At 40.4% G+C, this 18,770-nt stretch overlaps 1 protein-coding gene across 1 annotated transcript in view; it reads right to left on the bottom strand.

Annotated features, from left to right (window-relative positions):
* The window catches only part of p4ha3 (prolyl 4-hydroxylase subunit alpha 3), a 55,097-nt gene extending 39,205 nt beyond the window's left edge, over positions 1-15,892 (bottom strand). The window contains exons 1-5 of the mRNA XM_062974436.1: positions 15,071-15,892; positions 10,239-10,381; positions 5,098-5,321; positions 1,647-1,796; positions 1,351-1,402 (exon numbers count right to left, since the gene is read on the bottom strand). Coding sequence (XP_062830506.1) covers positions 1,351-1,402; positions 1,647-1,796; positions 5,098-5,321; positions 10,239-10,381; positions 15,071-15,246 — 745 coding nt within the window. The 5' untranslated portion in view covers positions 15,247-15,892. The remainder of the gene's footprint in view (positions 1-1,350; positions 1,403-1,646; positions 1,797-5,097; positions 5,322-10,238; positions 10,382-15,070) is intronic.
* Between the last annotated feature and the right edge of the window lie 2,878 nt (positions 15,893-18,770).

The raw sequence follows: 18,770 nt of genomic DNA, 5'->3' as shown, positions 1-18,770 counted from the left end.
TTCAATTTTGTCAAGGAACTTTCCATGCAATGTTTTGTTGTGCCAGCTGTCAGCTCTAGTTTGTAGTGCGGTTTTCTTGTACTGGTTTTTTGTCTGCTGTGCTTTGAGGAGTTTCTGATTTTTGACTTCAATCAAAGCAGGTTCTTCACTTTGCTTGACATATTCTGCCAGGGCATGTTCTTCTTCTTTGACTGCTTGTTTGACTTGTAAGAGTCCTCTGCCCCCTGATCTTCTAGGCAGATATAGCCGGTCAATATCACTGCGAGGGTGCAGTGAATGATGAATGGTCATGAGTTTTCTTGTTTTTCTGTCCAAATTGTCCAGTTCCGCCTGTGTCCAGTTTATGATGCCAGCAGTATATCTTATGACAGGTATGGCCCAGGTGTTTATGGCCTTGATGGTGTTGCCTCCATTGAGCTTGTTTTTGAGAATTTTTCTGACCCTTTGTGTGTATTCTTTGCTGACTACAGTCTTCACATGTTCATGCTTGATGTTGTACAGCTGTAATATGCCCAGAAATTTATAGGCCTCTGGCTGGTGACACTTTATTGTTTGGCCATTGGGCATATTTATGCCATCATTTTCAATGATTTTTCCCTTCTTCAATGCCACTGTCGAACATTTGTCCAAACCAAACTCCATGTTGATATCAGTGCTAAAAATTCGGACAGTGTTGGTCAGAGACTGGATTTCAGTTTCCATTTTCCCATACAGATTCAGGTCATCCATGTACATCAGATGCGAAATTTTGTGAGAATTCTTAGATGTTTGGTAGCCGAGATTTGTTTTTTGTAAGATTGTTGACAGAGGGATCATGGCAATAATGAAAAGCAGAAGGGACAATGAGTCTCCCTGGAAAATTCCTCTTCTGATGTTGACAAGTCCATAGCTTTCATTTCCAAAAAACAGTTCAGTTTTCCAGTTATTATTATTATTATTATTAAAGTTAGAGTTGAGGATACTAGGAATTGTAGTCTAGAACCTCACTGTTCTAAGCTGTGGGTTCAGAAACCCTAAAGGACAACAATTTTTGGGTACGAAAAGATGCCAAATGGTTACAAAACACCAGGATAAATTATTGTGATGTCCATTAGAGAAAGGAACAAATGTGATTTTAAAAAAAGGTTTATTTCTCCAAATCCATCTTGTTGTACAACATTCCAGTAAACCCAAAAAGGGAAGAAATAAGCTGATGAATGTTCATCTGAACTATTTCCCAGTGATGGAAGAGGAATGGAATGCATAGGAAGGCAAAGGTTGATTCTCTAAAGCCTAATGTTTAGACTCACAAATACACAGACTGATGATAATATAGAGATCATCTGGATATATATATATATATTCACTTACCATAATGGAGAAATTCTTGGGAGAGGCTTAAGGCATGAGAAATGTTTCCTGCCTTTAAGAGAAATAGGGAAAAGTTTGAGTCACAACAAAGAAAGGAAGAAAACAGGAATAATAAAATACGAACACTATAGATGAGGCATGGGCAAACTTGGGCCCTCCAGGTGTTTTGGACTACAACTCCCACAATTCCTAGCAGCCTACCGGCTGCTAGGAATTGTGGGAGTTGTAGTCCAAAACACCTGGAGGGCCCAAGTTTGCCCATGCCTCATCTATAGTATAGATGTCACCAGACTCACCTTAAAATAGGAGAAGGCCAAATGGTCCAAAGCGTCTTCGAGACTTCCTTCGTCTTCGATGTTCCAGTTTCCGTAGGAGACGCGGAAAAGGCTGGCGGCTTCCTCCATCCACAAAATGCAGTGGTAATAATCCTCCATGTCGTACGCAACCTGGAAGGAATCATCAGGTCAGATTGAGCTTCCGACCGTCGATAGCCCACCTAGGCAGCTCGAAAAACAGTTGCGTATGTTGAGTAGAAAATTCTAGGTACCGCTTTATGCGGGGAGGCTAATTTAATTGATTTACGACGCCGTAAAAAAAAAACTGCCAGCAGTGTGCAGAAAGGAATGAGGAAGTACTACCATCAAGGACTCGGTGTCACAAGTGGACGATGAAGCAGCAGCTCCCCCTGTGGCCGGAATCGAGCATAACCTCATGAAGCTGGAAAATGTTAAATTGCCTCTGTGTCTGTCTATATGTTGTATGTCTAATAAAGGCAGTGAATTTTTGCCTATTTATTGTAAGCTGCCTTGAGCCCCCTCGGGGAGAAAGGTGGGGTAAAAGTGATGTAAATAAATAAAAATAAATAAATTGTAATCCATCCTAAGTCCCCTTCTGGGTGAGAAGGGCGGAATATAGATACTATAAACAAACAAACAAACAAACAAACAAACAAACAAATAGGGGGACACAAAGTAAGGGGAGGGGGGAGAAATAATAATAATAATAATAATAATAATAATAATAATAATAATAATACTAAAACATGTATAAGTAGATAAAAAAGTGTGTAATAGAGAGATATGTAGTAAAGTTGTAATGGAAAAGTCCAAAACAGATAAGTAATGTACTTAAAAATGTTTTTGGATTCGATTTTTCCTTATTGTCGGATTGTATACGATATGATATGTTTAAGATACTGCAAAATGAGAAGAACATGTACTTATACATTTTAATTGATAAATTATTAATAATAATATTAATTATAAAGCATGTATACGTAAATAAAAAAGTGTGTAGTAGAGAGCTATGTAGTAAAGTTGTAATGGAAAAGTCCAAAACTGATAAGTAATGATATATACTTATACATTTTGATGGATAAATTAATAATAATAATAAACATGTATAAGTAGATAAAAAAGTGTGTAGTAGAGAGATATGTAGTAAAGTTGTAATGGAAAAGTTAAAAACTGATAAGAAATGTGCTTAAAGTTGTTCTTGATTTTTTTTACTCTCGAATTGTATACAATATGATATGTTTAAGATGCTGCAAAATGAGAAGAATATATACTTATACATTTTGATTGATAAATTAATACAGTAGAGTCTCACTTATCCAACACTCGCTTATCCAATGTTCTGGATTATCCAACGCATTTTTGTAGTCAATGTTTTCAATACATCATGATATTTTGGTGCTAAATTTGTAAATACAGTAATTACTACATAGCATTATTGCGTATTGAACTACTTTTTCTGTCAAATTTGTTGTATAACATGATGTTTTGGTGCTTCACTTGTAAAATCATAACCTAATTTGATATTTAATAGGCTTTTCCTTAATCCCTCCTTATTATCCAACATATTTGCTTATCCAACGTTCTGCTGGCCCGTTTATGTTGGATAAGTGAGACTCTACTGTACTATAAATAAATGAATAAATAAATAAACAAACAAATAAATAGCAGGGGGGCACAAAGTAAGGGGAGGGGGAGATATAATAATAATAATAATAATAATAATAATAATAATAATAATAATAATAAACATGTATAAGTGTGTAGTAGAGAGATATGTAGTCAAGTTGTAATGGAAAAGTTAAAAACTGATAAGAAATATGCTTAAAGATGTTCTTGATTTTTTTTACTGTCGAATTGTATACAATATGGTATGTTTAAGATACTGCAAAATGAGAAGAATATATACTTATACATTTTGATTGATAAATTAATAATAATAATAATAATAATAATAATAATAATAATAATAAGCACCAAAATATCATGATGTATTGAAAACATTGACTACAAAAATGCATTGGATAATCCAGAATGTCGGATAAGCGAGTGTTGGATAAGTGAGATTCTACTGTATATACAATATATTATATTATTAGCATAGCACAATATAAGCACTATATAAACATTATTTATGATTATATTGTACTATACAACTATATTGCAATATTATTATTGCATGTAATATAAATATACAATTATAATAGTGTATTATTATTATTATTATTACTATTGCATTGCATTACATTATAATATTATTATCATTAGAGTAAGGAACAAATGTGATTTTAAATATATATATATATATGTTAAAGAGTTATCCAAGGATTTCCCCCCCCCGAAAACTATCTTGTTGTGTGCATTCCAGTAAACCCAAAAAGGGAAGAAATAAGCTGATGAATGTTCATCTGAACTATTTCCCAGTGATGGAAGAGGAATGGAATATATAGGAAGGCAAGGGTTGATTCTCTAAAGCAGGGGTCCCCAAACTTTTTAAACGGGGGGCCGGTTCACGATCCTTCGGACCGTTGGAGGGCCAGACTATAGTTGGCCACCGAGAAATAATAATAATAATAATAATAATAATAATAATAATAATAATAATAATTCCAGCATATCTATCTTGTTTGCTGTGTCATACAATAAAATAATAACAACAACAACAATCAAAAAGAGGGTTGAGAGACCCTTTGGGCCATTAAGTCCAATCCCCTTCTGCCTTTGTGCATCGAAAGCACAAGCAAAGCACCTCTGACAGATGGCCACCCAGCTCAATGTTATTATTAATAATAATAATAATAATAATAATAATAATAAAGAGGGTTGGAGGAGACCCCTTGGGCCATTAAGTCCAACCTCCTTTTGCCTTTGTGCACCAAAAGCACAAACAAAGCACCCCTGACAGATGGCCACCCAGCCTCAATGTTAATAATAATAATAATAATAATAATAATAATAATAATAATAATAATAATAATAATGTGATTTTGTGATACGAAATCCAGCATATCTATCTTGTTTGCTGTGTCATAAAATATAACAACAACAACAACAACAACAACAACAACAACAACAACAACAACAACAACAACAAGGGTTTTACGAGAAGAAGAGACCCCTTGGGTCATTTAGTCTAACCCCCTTCTGCCCTTGTGCCATGGGGGCCGGATAAATGGCTTCGATGGGCCGCATCCGGCCCCCGGGCCTTAGTTTGGGGACCCCTGCTCTAAAGCCTAATGTTTAGACTCACAAATACACAGTCTGATGAAAAGTCCAAAACTGGTAAGAAATGTGCTTTAAAATGTTTTTGGATTTGATTTTTCCTTATTGTCGGATTGTATATAATATGATATGTTTAAGATAATGTAAAACGAGGAATAAATAAATAAATAAATAAATTGCAGTTAAAGTGGTGCCAAACTTCATTAATTCGACAGTGTGGGTGGACCCGTACCTTGCCAATCTGGAAGCAGTCGTCAGCCGACAAAGGGAAGTCCTGCCCAGGGCTGTATACATCCGCAAGGGGCACGTTGCTGTTTCTCCTGAACCGTCCTTTGGCCAAGTCTTTGACGCTCAGAGAGTAAACGTCCTGCAAGCGCATCACGGCCCGCGCTGCGCCTTCCAGGTCCTCGAAGGCAGGGAGGACGCCTTCCAGTCTCCGGTAGTCGTTCTTGAGGGCTAGAAAGCCGTCCAGAGTGGGTTAAGGTAGAATCAGAGTTGGCAATGAACACCAAAGTCATAGAATCATAGAATCGTAGAGTTGGAAGAGACCTCATGGGCCACCCAGTCCAACCCCCTGCTAAGAAGCAGGAAATCGCATTCAAAGCACCCCTGACAGATGGCCATCCAGCCTCTGCTTCAAAGCCTCCAAAGAAGAGCCTCCACCACAGTCCGGGGCAGAGAGTTCCACTGCTGAACAGCTTTCTCTCACATTGAGGAAGTTCTTCCTGATGTTCAGGTGGAATCTCCTTTCCTGAAGTTTGAAGCCATTGCTCCATTGTGTCCTAGTCTCCAGGGCAGGACAAAACAAGCTTGCTCCCTCCTCCCTATGACTTCCCCTCACATACTTATACATGGCTACCATGTCTCCTCTCTCTCAGCCTTCTCTTCTGCAGGCTAAACATGCCCAGTTCTTTAAGCCGCTCCTCATAGGGCTTGTTCTCCAGACCCTTGTTCATTTTAGTCTCCTTCCTCTGGACACATTCCAGCTTGTCAACATCTCCCAGAATTGGACACAGTGCGATTCCAGGTGGGATCTGACCAAGACGGAATAGACTAGAGGAGTAGCACGACTTCCCTGGATCTAGACACTAGACTCCTATTTATGCAGGCCAAAATCCCATTGACTTTTTTAGCTGCTGCATCACATTCCTGGCTCATGTTCCCCTGGTTCATATTCCAAGATCTCTTTCACACGTCCTGCTGTTGAGCCAGGCATCGTCCCCCATTCTGTCTCTTTGCATTTGTCAGGACCCAGGCCGCAGAGCACCAATAACCATGCGCAGAGACCAGAATCTATCTAATATCTTTATTAAAGGAATATATAAAGTCAATAAAAACAGGTGAAGAATAAAGTTCAGAAGTAGACCTTTCAGGAAAGGTCAAATATAGTCCAGAAAAGCAATGTCAAATATGTGATATTAGAGTCCAAAGTTATAATCCAATATCCGAAACACACACTTTGCCAAGCAAAGTGTGGGGAAATGACAAGGTCCTTTAGTCCAATGGAGCTTGACAACAAGGCTGGAAAACAAACTAGATTCTTGGCAAACAAGACTGGATACGAGGCAACAAGAAGCAAGAAGCAAGAACAAGGTCCGTGGCGAGGTCCGAAGAACAAGGCAGGCTTGGAACTTGGTCCTGGAAACAAGGAACTGGAGTTGCGTAGTCCACACACGATCTTACTCCCGAAGTTGACGAATTGACTCCGCAAGGGTCTCCTTGCGGTAAAACAGCTATATAGGATCTTGTTTTCCTGCCAAGGAACACTTTCCCTGGGGAACAAGAAGTGAAACCCTAGCTGTGTCCAGATGCATAACTCCTTAAGATTTCCCAACGGAAACAGGCTTAATCATCTAATTGTCTGGCAGCGATTCTGGCGCTTCGGCGATTCGCCTCCCTAGCGCCTCTATCTCGATTATAATAATCCCGGCGAGAGAACGGGGGAGAATTCTGCCCAAGGCTTGTTTGGCTGACTTCTTGAGGGCAAACATCCTGCAGGTGCAGGGGCTCCGATTCTGGCTGAATCGGTGGGAAACCAAAGTTTTCCTCTTCGTCTGCCACAATAGTACTAGGAACGGGACTACATGGCCCATGAGACATCACAGCATTTCATTTTTTCTGCCTAAGCAAAGTATCATGCATTTGTCCTTGTTGAACTTCATTTTGTTAGTTTTGGCCCATCTCTCTAGTCTGTCAAGATCGTTTTGAATTCTGCTCCTGTCTTCTGGAGTGTTGGCTATCCCTCCCAGTTTGGTGTCGTCTGCAAAGTTGATGATCGTGCCTTCTAACCCTTCGTCTAAGTCGTTAATAAAGATGTTGAGCAGAACCGGGCCCAGGACGGAACCTGTCATGCAGCCCTCGTCATGCCGGTCACATAGTCATGACTGTCAGGGGTCCCCAAAAAGGCACTTGGGGCTCAAGCTGACCCGTGGAACTTGCAGTCACACACACAAACGTTATCTGTACCATGCATGCTGCACTGCGTCTTATCTGCTCTTCCCCTGCCTTTGTGCTTCTTTAATCAAGCACACTAGAACTCTATTTCTGCCAAGATCCTTGGTGGCAAATGCTTTATTCCTAGTTCCAATTTAACTACAGTAGAGTTTCACTTATCCAACATAAACGGGCCGGCAGAATGTTGGATAAGCGAATATGTTGGATAAGAAGCAGGCATTAAGGAAAAGCCTATTAAACATCAAATTAGGTTATGATTTTACAAATGAAGCACCAAAACATCATGTTAGACAACAAATTTGGCAGAAAAAGTGGTTCAATACGCAGTAATGCTATGTAGTAATCACTGTATTTATGAATTTAGCACCAAAATATCACGATATATTGAAAACATTGACTACAAAAATGTGTTGGATAATCCAGAATGTTGGATAAGCGAGTGTTGGATAAGTGAGACTCTACTGTATTTACAGTTACTTACAGAGAGGCGATCACGATGGAAGAGAGAGAACAAGTACATGGTCTCTACTCTTGATAGCTAACACTCCTTTCCTTATCTTTTGGTGACCTCTGGACATTTCCTTTTCCTGCTGGCCGGATATGTCGTTCTGGTCTGGCTCTTCATGCTGTGAGTAATTTTAACTTCTCAATTACCAGTTCTATCTGGCACATGTCATTGGAATGATTTTCCTGGCCTTTAACTCCTCCAATCACTAATAATGACTCACTTTTTTCTGCATGTCCCTTTAATTACATGTCACAACCTACTTAACCCTTAAGTAGGTGTGAGACTACATGTCCATTAGAACTGTATTTTCCAGGTTACAGTCAATTGATTGATTGATTGATATTATCAACTGTTTTATTCTTGTTTTCCTGTATTAATGTTTTTATCTTTTATACTGTGAATTGAATTTATATTGTTGTTTACCAGTGTTCTTCAGGCCTTTGCCCCATGTAAACCACCCCAAGTCCCCACAGGGAGATGGTGGCGGAGTATAAATAAAGATTACTATTATTATTATTATTATTATTATTAATGCAATACTATCTAACAGTGCATTATCTACCTAACAGGGCTGCCCGAAATCAGCTCCATGGTGGCCAAACGATATATGAAGCTCATCTGGGATATAATGCAGGGCAAGACTACGTCAACATGGCTTTTCATAACCATACATAATAATAATAATAATAATAATAATAATAATAATAATAATAATAATAATAATTTTTATTTATACCCTGCCACCATCTCCCCAAAGGGAAATACAAGAGAAATCATAGCTCCTCTCTATTCTGATTTGGTCTGATCTCATCTAAAGGAATCGTATGTCCAATTCTGGACACCACGAGTCAAGGAGGATATGGGCAAGACGGAAAGTATCCAGAGAAAGACAGCCAAAATGGCCAAAGGTCTCGAAACCATTAATCCCTAGGAGGAAACCGTGGGGATGTTTAGCTTGGAGAATACACGGCCGAGAAGAGACATGAGATTCTAAGATTTCTCTGCTGGTGATCTCCCTCCTGAGGAATAATCACAGGCCCGAACCTACTTAGTTTCCAAATGCAGGTGGGATCTGATTCAAGGGTGAAAACAAGGCAGAAGAGGATTGGATTGAATGGTCCTTGGGGTCTCTTCCTACTCTTTGCCTCTATGATTCTATGACCCAGAGATTTCAATGAACATTGACTTCATTGAATTAATACTTCAACCGCAATGATCAACCTACCTCAGAGTTTAGCCTGAGCTTTAAAGGATCTATCCAAAGTGTTGAACCTACTTTAGTGGGCCAATTTCAGCACCTTGGAAAGCTCAATTCCAGCCCAAATGCCATTAAACCCATCAACCTTGATGGCTCTTGTATGAATTCCAGCTTTCTTCTAATGCCCACTGGTTATGCAATGGGAATTTTTGAAGCCATAATCCAGGGGTCCTCAAACTTTTTAAGTGGAGGGTCAATTCACAGTTCCTCAGACTGTTGGAGGGCCGGACTGTGATGAAATAGTAAAAAATTAGGATTGTTTTTGTGTGCCTTCAAGTCATTTCAGACCTAGGTCAACCCTAAGTCTAAAGTTTCGGACAGAGGCCAGGTCAATGACCTTGGAGGGCCGCATCTGGCCCATGGCCCTTCATTTGGGGACTCCTGATCTAGATGATTTTGTAAGACCATAGGTAAGCAAAGAGACATCCAAAAACCATCTAGATGGTCTCATAAGGCCACCAGATAAGGAAAGAGACCCTCAAAGACCATCTAGATGGTTTCATAAGACCATTGGTAAGGAAAGGGACCCTCAAAGGCCATATAGTTGATCTCATAAGGCCACCAGAAGACCTTAGATAAGGAAAGGGACCCTCAAAGACCATCTAGGTGGTTTCATAAGACTATAGGTATGGAAAGGGGCCCCCAAAGGCCCTCTAGACAATCTCATAAATCCATAGGTAAGAAAAGGGACCATCAAAGGCCATCTAGATAATCTCATAAGGCCATCAGAAGAACATAGATAAGGAAAGGGACCATCAAAGGCCATCTAGATAATCTCATCAGGCCATAAGAAGACCATAGATAAGGAAAGGGACCTCAAAAACATCTAGAAGGTTTCATAAGCCCATAGGTAAGGAAAGGTGCCTCGAAGGCCATCTAGACAATCTCATAGGACCATAGGTAAGGAAAGTGACCTCCAAAAGCCATCTAGATGGTCTCATAAGGCCGTAACTAAGCAAAGAGACCTTTGAAGACTATCTAGACAATCTCATAAGACCATAGGCAAGCAAAGCGACCTCCAAAGACCAGGTAGACTTAGGTAAACCCTAAGTCTAACGTTTAGGACAGGGGCCAGGTCTACAAAGGACTACAAAGGTTGAACATCTACAAAATCATATGGACTACAACGTCCAGCATGTCGCTTGTCCCATACCTTGGCTGTTCTCGCTCGCCTCCATGCTGTAGACCACGTTGAGCCAATCCGACTGCAACCTCTTGATCAGGGCATATGCCAGCAAAGGGTTGGCCACCGTCTTGTCCACCCCTCGGTGCAAGGCTCGGATCTTCTCATAGAATCTGAGAAACATTAAGTAAATTCAATGGTACATTTGTTTTCTTGCTTAAATGGTTCAACTTCATAGGGAGATACTGAGATGGAGTATAGAAGAGGAAATTACAAGAATTAACTCTACAGTGTAGATGCACCCTAGGAGAAACTCTTCCCAAGAGGATCTCAAGTAAGTGCTTAGAAGACCCAAAGAAAGATGTTTTGCTGCTACGTCAGTGTTGTGTCCTGGTCAAATCCTGAGTGTTTAGAAGATGAAGCTGGGAATACTGGGAGAATTTCAGAGGGAAATGTTTTGGAATCTTCCAGCAGCAATGTTTTGGTTTCTCCTGGTGGTTCCCAGGAGAACGGTGAAGGCCATTTCCATAGGAACCTACCAGAAGTGTTGTCTGAAGAAATTGGGGGAGATTAATGTTTGTCGATGTCAGAGCGATTAGAGTCCAGGTGCAAACATAGTGACCTTCTGGGAGGGATTTGGGGGTTTTAAAAAGTGGTTCATGTTAATACAATAGTTGTGAAAGCAATGCTGCATTCAAGTACAGACCTCCACAGGAAGAGCCGTGAAATTAATATAATCAAGTGTCAAGCTCTTTCTGTGTTCTGATTTTGCGACTATATGCACAGATGTCTATTACATACAGCAAAATGGAAAAAAGGAAAAGTATGGTATATAATATAACTAGCTGTGCCCGGCCACGCGTTGCTGTGGCGAAGTATGGTAGTATGGGAAATAAAGTATTGAGGAATTGGTGGTAGTTAAGGTAAAGGGTCCCCTGGGCTGAGTGGGTTGCTAGGAGACCAAGTGAGCGGAGCTTAGCCTTCAAACTGGCAGCAACTGGATAAAAACAATTATTCCTCTCCCTCTAATTAGGACTCTATTTTTCTTTTCTTTTTGTTGTATCAACCTAGAGGCATGGATGAGGGGTTGTGCTGTCAATTTTCGAGGTTGTGGGGTGTTTACTTTTGTTGTTTTGTCCACTGCTGTGATGCCATCACTCTTTTATATATATAGAAGTAAGTTATGTTATAGTTCTATACTTCTATAGTGATATAGTCACTTATATATTATGATTGACCGTAACTCCGTTCCTGTGGTTTACACAATGAATAATGGTAAACTTATGTATAGTATCAATATCAATATAACAAACCACGTATAATCCAGTGTCCAATTTCAACAAATATAATTATTGGTACATAAAGTAGTCTTATTAAAGTCTTGATAATATTCTCAAGTTTTGTAACACTTTTTTTCAAAATCAGTCATTCAAAGTAAATCAAAGTAAAGTAAAGTTCCATGGAAGCCCAACGTTTGCCCATGTCTGATCTACACTATAGAATGAATGTAGTTTGGCACCACTTTAATTGCCACGGGTCTATGCTTTGGAATCCCAGGAGTTGTAGTTTTCCAATGTCTTTAGTTTTCTCTGCCAAGGAGTTCCAAACTAAAGGTGGTATTAAGTTGCATTAAATCCTACAGTAAAAATGCTAATTATTTTCCGTATCCAAAAGCCCATTTCTATGTGGCCACGTGTAATCAGACTGGCGTGTCCTTGTTTTTACTGCGGTTTATTTACCTCTTTTTCCCCAAAACCAACTTGTGGTTTGCATTATATATGACAAAGGTAATAAATCCATCTCCAAAAGGGCAGGGGAATTATTTGCCAGAGTCCTGTTTCAAATCACAACGTTTCCTGGCCAATTTCACAACCCAGAAAAGCAGGTCTATGGAGAAGAGTTGATTTTCCTCTCCTAGAAACAGCATGAGAGAGAGGGCTAAAGGCTCTGCAAAACTACAACTCCCATTATTCCATAGCATTAAGCCATGGTAGTTAGAGTAGTATCAAACTGCATCAAGTCTGCAGTGTAGATGTCCCCTAAGGATAGGAATTCCCTTCATCCATGTTTCTCCACTTTAGTACTCTCCAGTTGCATTGGGCAACAGCTCCCATAATCCACAACCATTAAAAATACTAATTGCTATGCAAAGCTACCCATCCGAAACTGACATTAAGCCAAAGCTTTCAATCCATATTCTATATCTATAGAAGAAAGTTTGCATTTTTATTTATTAAGAGTAATATATCCAGGATCATAAAACCTAGATCTCGGAAACATGATATGTATATTTTACTTATATATTCATTTACAGAATTTATATATCCCTCTTTTCTCTCAAAATGGGATTGCTTGCAGTACCACCTGCAGTCATTAGGTGGCAGACTTCCTTAACCAATGCATAGGAATGCAGTGGACATAACTGGAATGCCCAACAAGAGGGAAAAGTCATGCGAGAAACAGAGTTATTGCAAACATGAAGTGGGAAGACCCTACCTCCAAGGAGCTGTAGGGAAGTATTATTATTATTATTATTATTATTATTATTATTATTATTATTATTATTATTATTGACACAACGACATAGTCTGACAAAGCAAACAAGATAGATATGCTGGATTTTGTTTCACAAAATCACAAGTCGAACACTTCCGAAGTGAATAGGACTGTGTGATGTATTTCCGGATGATGCGTGCAGATCGCAGTAGGGTGGCCTTTTGCAGTTGGCAGATCGTAATTTTGTCAATATCTATTGTTTCCAAATGCCGGCTGAGATTTTTTTGGACGGCACCCAATGTGTCCATCACCATCGGGACCACCTGCACTGGTTTCTGCCAGAGTCTTTGAAATTCGATCTTGAGGTCCTGATAGCGGCTGAGTTTTTCCTGTTGTTTTTTGTCAATGCGACTGTCACCTGGGATGGCGGCATCCATGATCCAAACCTTTTTCTTTTCCACAACTGTGATGTCTGGTGTGTTGTGTTCCAGAACTTTGTCAGTCTGGATTCGGAAGTCCCACAGTATCTTTGCGTGACCATTTTCCAATACTTTTGCAGGTTTGTGATCCCACCAGTTCTTTGCTGCTGGAAGGTGGTACTTGAGGCATAAGTTCCAATGAATCATTTGGGCCACATAGTTGTGCCTCTGTTTGTAGTCTGTCTGTGCGATTTTCTTACAGCAGCTGAGGATAGGATCAATGGTTTCGTCGGTTTCCTTGCACAGTCTGCATTTTGTGTCATCAGCTGATTTTTCGATCTTGGCCTGAATTGCCTTTGTTCTGATGGCTTGCTCTTGGGCTGCAAGGATCAGGCCTTCTGTCTCCTTCTTCAGGGTCCCATTCGTGAGCCAGAGCCAGGTCTTCTCCTTATCAGCTTTTCCTTCAATTTTGTCAAGGAACTTTCCATGCAATGATGATGATGATGATTATTACCCTTGGGTTGGGACGCAACAAGAGGCTGGGGATTTCTCAAAGCATGAGGGGGATGATGGGTTTCCAATTGAAGAGTCTGTGTGTGATCAGGGTGAATTGCATGCTTTAGATTAGAGAGAAGTGCAGGCAGTTGAAGATAAGACAGAGGATGTTTTGGTTTCCAATATTTGTTCCTTATAAACAGGGGAAAAGTCAATTCTCTTGGGAATCGGCTTTCAGCTGATGGGGAATTTTCCAGTGATATCAGATTAGGTCTCCGCATGGAGGGAGTGAAGGACAGATGAATTAGGCATTCAGAAAGACTCCATGAGAAGTCCTTGAAAGCCAAGTATGTGAGGCATGATCTCATGGCTTCTTGGTCGGGCTTGGGCTTAAATTAAGTGATGTTTATTTGATGTCTCTCAGAGCAGACAACGTTGCCAAAATGTTTAGGTTCCTGTCTCAGCTCTCAAGTTCATGATTCAAGTTTCCTGTGTTTACCTATGTTCCTGAAAGAGTTTTCCTTGGGAAAAGTTCCTGCTCTCATGCTTATGGATTGATGCCTGCGATCTTGACTTCCTTGATTTCATGTACCTTGCCATTTTTGTACTACTGCTTTTTTGTATATGGGCTACTGCTATTTTATAGCTCCTTTTCTACTGCTCTTCTGGGAAATGCTCTTGTTCCATTTGAGCATGTCTAGGAGCCCATTATCCATAGACATTTCCAATTGTATTGCCTGCATGTCTGCATGGGCTGCCCTTTTAACTTCTGGCCGAGGCGGTACCTATTAATCTACTCGCATTGCATGCTTTCAAACTGCTAGGTTGGCAGAAGCTAGGGCTTAGAGCAGGAGCTCACCCCAACTCACGGCTCCGAACTGCCAACCTGCAACTAGCAATCAAACTTGCTGCACTACCATGGCCTCTTTGTTTGCAAAAACTTTGTTTTGCACATTTTGCAATAGTTTTGTCAATGAATATCTCATAGAGTCTCGACCAATTCAACACAGTTTGTGGCAGCCACAAAAACGAAGTTTCGGGAATAGAACAGCTACTTTCAAAGTAAGTGAAGCACAATTAAAAAGGAAATAAAACTTCCAAACCAGGAACAGAAAACTTCTATAACTAAGGAGTTTGAAACTGCATTATATGGTCAGTGTAGACCAGGATGGGCAAACTTGGGCCCTCCAGGTGTTTTGGACTTCAACTCCCACCATTCCTAACAGCCTACCGGCTGTTAGGAATGGTGGGAGTTGAAGTCCAAAACACCTGGAGGGCCAAGGTTTGCCCATGCCTTATCTATTTGATGCTTATCACATTGGCAGATTCGAATCCTGCTAGTTGTCACATTCATTTCAAAAGCAAGCTTCTGAGTTGCATAGTTCCCCGCTCCACTCGCAATGAAGAATATATTTCCTAAATTCTATTCATCCTTACGTTGCTCAGCTTTACCTGCGGAGGTCTTGGAGCCGCTTGGCCTCTTGATCCAGGTAAGTATCCAAACTCCGAAGAAGTTCTCCTTCGGTCTCCATCGCCTGATGGATGCTCAGCATGGACGTGTAGGTGTCCGCATGCGCCTTTGGCGAGATGCTCAGGAGCAAAACCAAAGCCACATCGAGCCACGGCATCTTTCCTTTCGTCTTTGTCCTTCTCTCCTGGTTTTATTTCTCTACATCCTCGACGTCTCCTTTGGAGTCTCGCCTACAAATGGAAGATGCATCATGCAACTGACCCTTTCGCCACGGAAAGAGAAATGAGCCGAGATGGGAAACAGATGGGGAATAAATAGGGTTTTCCTCCCCTCGGCACTCACTAGACATTGCTAAACTCTGGCAGGCGTCTTGGCTCGGCGCTTTCCAACTTCTACTGGAAATGTGATTTATAAGACCGGTTTTGTGGATGGGAGGGGAGGGAAGACACAGCGAGCCAGACTGTTGCTCCCAGACATGCATTCAATTGCACGGCGTAACACATTTTTTTGTTCCTGGGTCATCAATTGGTTCTATCATTTTTAAAAAATGAGAAAAGTTTATTAAACTGGCAAAACTTTGCTATCGCGGGAGAAACGGACACCCTGCAGCACATTTGGTGCTAGTTTTGCAATGAATATCTCATCATCGAGTCTGAACCGATTCAACCGACGCAGGTCGAATGAAAAGTAATGTCTCCACCTTCGCAACTTGGGTTTGGATGGGAATATTTTAATAAATCAAACACAGACATCAATGTCATTTCTTAATTGGTTCTTTAAAAAATGAGAAAAGTTTATTAAACTGGCAAAACTTTGCTACCGCGGGAGAAACGGACACCCTGCAGCACATTTGGTGCTAGTTTTGCAATGAATATCTCATCATCGAGTCTGAACCGATTCAACCGACGTGGGTCGAATGAAAAGTAATGTCTCCACCTTCGCAACTTGGGTTCGGATGGGAATATTTTAATAAATCAAACACAGACATCAATGTCATTTCTTAATTGGTTCTTTAAAAAATGAGAAAAGTTTATTAAACTGGCAAAACTTTGCTATTGCGGGAGAAACGGACACCCTGCAGCACATTTGGTGTTAGTTTGCCAATGAATATCTCATCATCGAGTCTGAACCAATTCAACCGACGCGGGTCGAATGAAAAGTAATGCCTCCACCTTCGCAACTTGGGTTTGGATGGGAATATTTTAATAAATCAAACACAGACATCAATGTCATTTCTTAATTGGTTCTTTAAAAAATGGGAAAAGTTTATTAAACTGCTAAAACTTTGCTATTGCGGGAGAAACGGACACCCTGCAGCACATTTGGTGCTAGTTTTGCAATGAATATCTCATCATCGAGTCTGAACCAATTCAACCGACGCGGGTCGAATGAAAAGTAATGCCTCCACCTTCGCAACTTGGGTTTGGATGGGACAGCTAAAACATGTTGATTTCATCAGTTCCTGGACAGATGTGAACTTTGCGTAATTCGTTTTCCTTATCAAGGAGCCTTGTTTGCTTCCTTCATAATGTTGATAAACCTAAGGAGCCACTATGTTGACTTCCTTACTTACAAGGGTTAAATGAAAAGTAATGCCTCCACCTTCGCAACTTGGGTTTGGATGGGAATATTTTAATAAATCAAACACAGACATCAATGTCATTTCTTAATTGGTTCTTTAAAAAATGAGAAAAGTTTATTAAACTGCTAAAACTTTGCTATTGCGGGAGAAACGGACACCCTGCAGCACATTTGGTGCTAGTTTTGCAATGAATATCTCATCATCGAGTCTGAACCGATTCAACCGACGCGGGTCGAATGAAAAGTAATGCCTCCACCTTCGCAACTTGGGTTTGGATGGGAATATTTTAATAAATCAAACACAGACATCAATGTCATTTCTTAATTGGTTCTTTAAAAAATGAGAAAAGTTTATTAAACTGGCAAAACTTTGCTACCGCGGGAGAAACGGACACCCTGCAGCACAATTTTGCACTAATTTGCCAATGAATATCTCATCATCGAGTCTGAACCAATTCAACCGACGAGGGTCGAATGAAAAGTAATGCCTCCACCTTCGCAACTTGGGTTTGGATGGGACAGCTAAAACATGTTGATTTCATCAGTTCCTGGACAGATGTGAACTTTGCTTAATTCGTTTTCCTTATCAAGGAGCCTTGTTTGCTTCCTTCATAATGTTGATAAACCTAAGGAGCCACTATGTTGACTTCCTTACTTACGAGGGTTAAATGAAAAGTAATGCCTCCACCTTCACAACTTGGTTTTGGATGGGAATATTTTAATAAATCAAACACAGACATCAATGTCATTTCTTAATTGGTTCTTTAAAAAATGAGAAAAGTTTATTAAACTGCTAAAACTTTGCTATTGCGGGAGAAACGGACACCCTGCAGCACATTTGGTGCTAGTTTTGCAATGAATATCTCATCATCGTGTCTGAACCAATTCAACCGACGCGGGTCGAATGAAAAGTAATGCCTCCACCTTCGCAACTTGGGTTTGGATGGGAATATTTTAATAAATATTAAAAATTCATTTAATATTTATTTAATTTATTTAATATGAGCTCGGGCTGTGGCGCAGGCTGGTGAGCAGCCAGCCAGCTGCAACAAATTACTCTGACCAAGAGGTCATGAGTTCGAGGCCAGCTCGGAGCCTATGTTTGTCTTGTCTTTGTTCTATGTTAAAAGGCATTGAATGTTTGCCTATATGTGTAATGTGATCCATCCTGAGTCCCCTTCGGGGTGAGAAGGGTGGAATATAAATGCTGTAAATAAATAATAATTAAACCTACGAGGGTCGAATGAAAAGTAATGCCTCCACCTTCGTGACTTGGGTTTGGATGGGAATATTTTAATAAATCTAACGCAGAAATAATCCTTAGAATGTGCTCTTTTAACTACCACTATTGGTAGTGGCACTATTGAGTGAGCAGCCTGGTGAGCAACTGCTGCAATCAATCACTCTGACCATGAGGTCATGAGTTCGAGGCCAGCCCGTGGCGGGGTGAGCACCCGTCAATTAAAAATTAAAAATAACCCCTGCTCGTTGCCGACCTAGCAACCCGAAAGATAGTTGCATCTATCAAGTAGGAAATAAGGTACCACTTATAAAAGTGGGGAGGCAAGTTTAACTAATTGATGACGTTGGAATGAGGAAGTGCCGTCAGAGTGGATGATGAAGCAGCTGCTCCCCCCTGTGGCCAGGAGAAGGTTAAATTGCCTCTGCGTCTGTCTGTCTCTGTCTCGGTTAGATGTGTTTATGGCCATTGAATGTTTGCTCTATATGTATATAATGTGATCCGCCCTGAGTCCCCTTCGGGGTGAGAAGGGCGGAATATAAATACTGTAAATAAATCAATAAATAACCACTATCCACTCTTCCACATCATCACCAGACAATTGGATACATTTCTGCCAACGATGAACAAGTTTTCTGAAGCTGTCACGGAAGAAGTCGACACTCTGTTTCCACAACCGGCGTCTCACAGGACCCATTGTGCACAGATCTACCGATAGTCAAGCAAAGCAATAATGTGTTGTTGAAGGATTTCATGGCCGGGATCACAGGGTTGTTGTATGTTTTCCGGGCTGTATGCCCATGTTCCAGAAGTATTCTCTCCATAGATGTGGCAGAGAATTCTCTCCATTCTCTGCCATA

This window comes from Anolis carolinensis, chromosome 3 (genome assembly GCF_035594765.1).
Source record: "Anolis carolinensis isolate JA03-04 chromosome 3, rAnoCar3.1.pri, whole genome shotgun sequence".
In the NCBI taxonomy this organism is placed as follows: Eukaryota; Metazoa; Chordata; class Lepidosauria; order Squamata; family Dactyloidae; genus Anolis; species Anolis carolinensis.
Note: the sequence above shows the minus strand (reverse complement) of the source record. Positions and strands in the feature narration are given on the sequence as shown.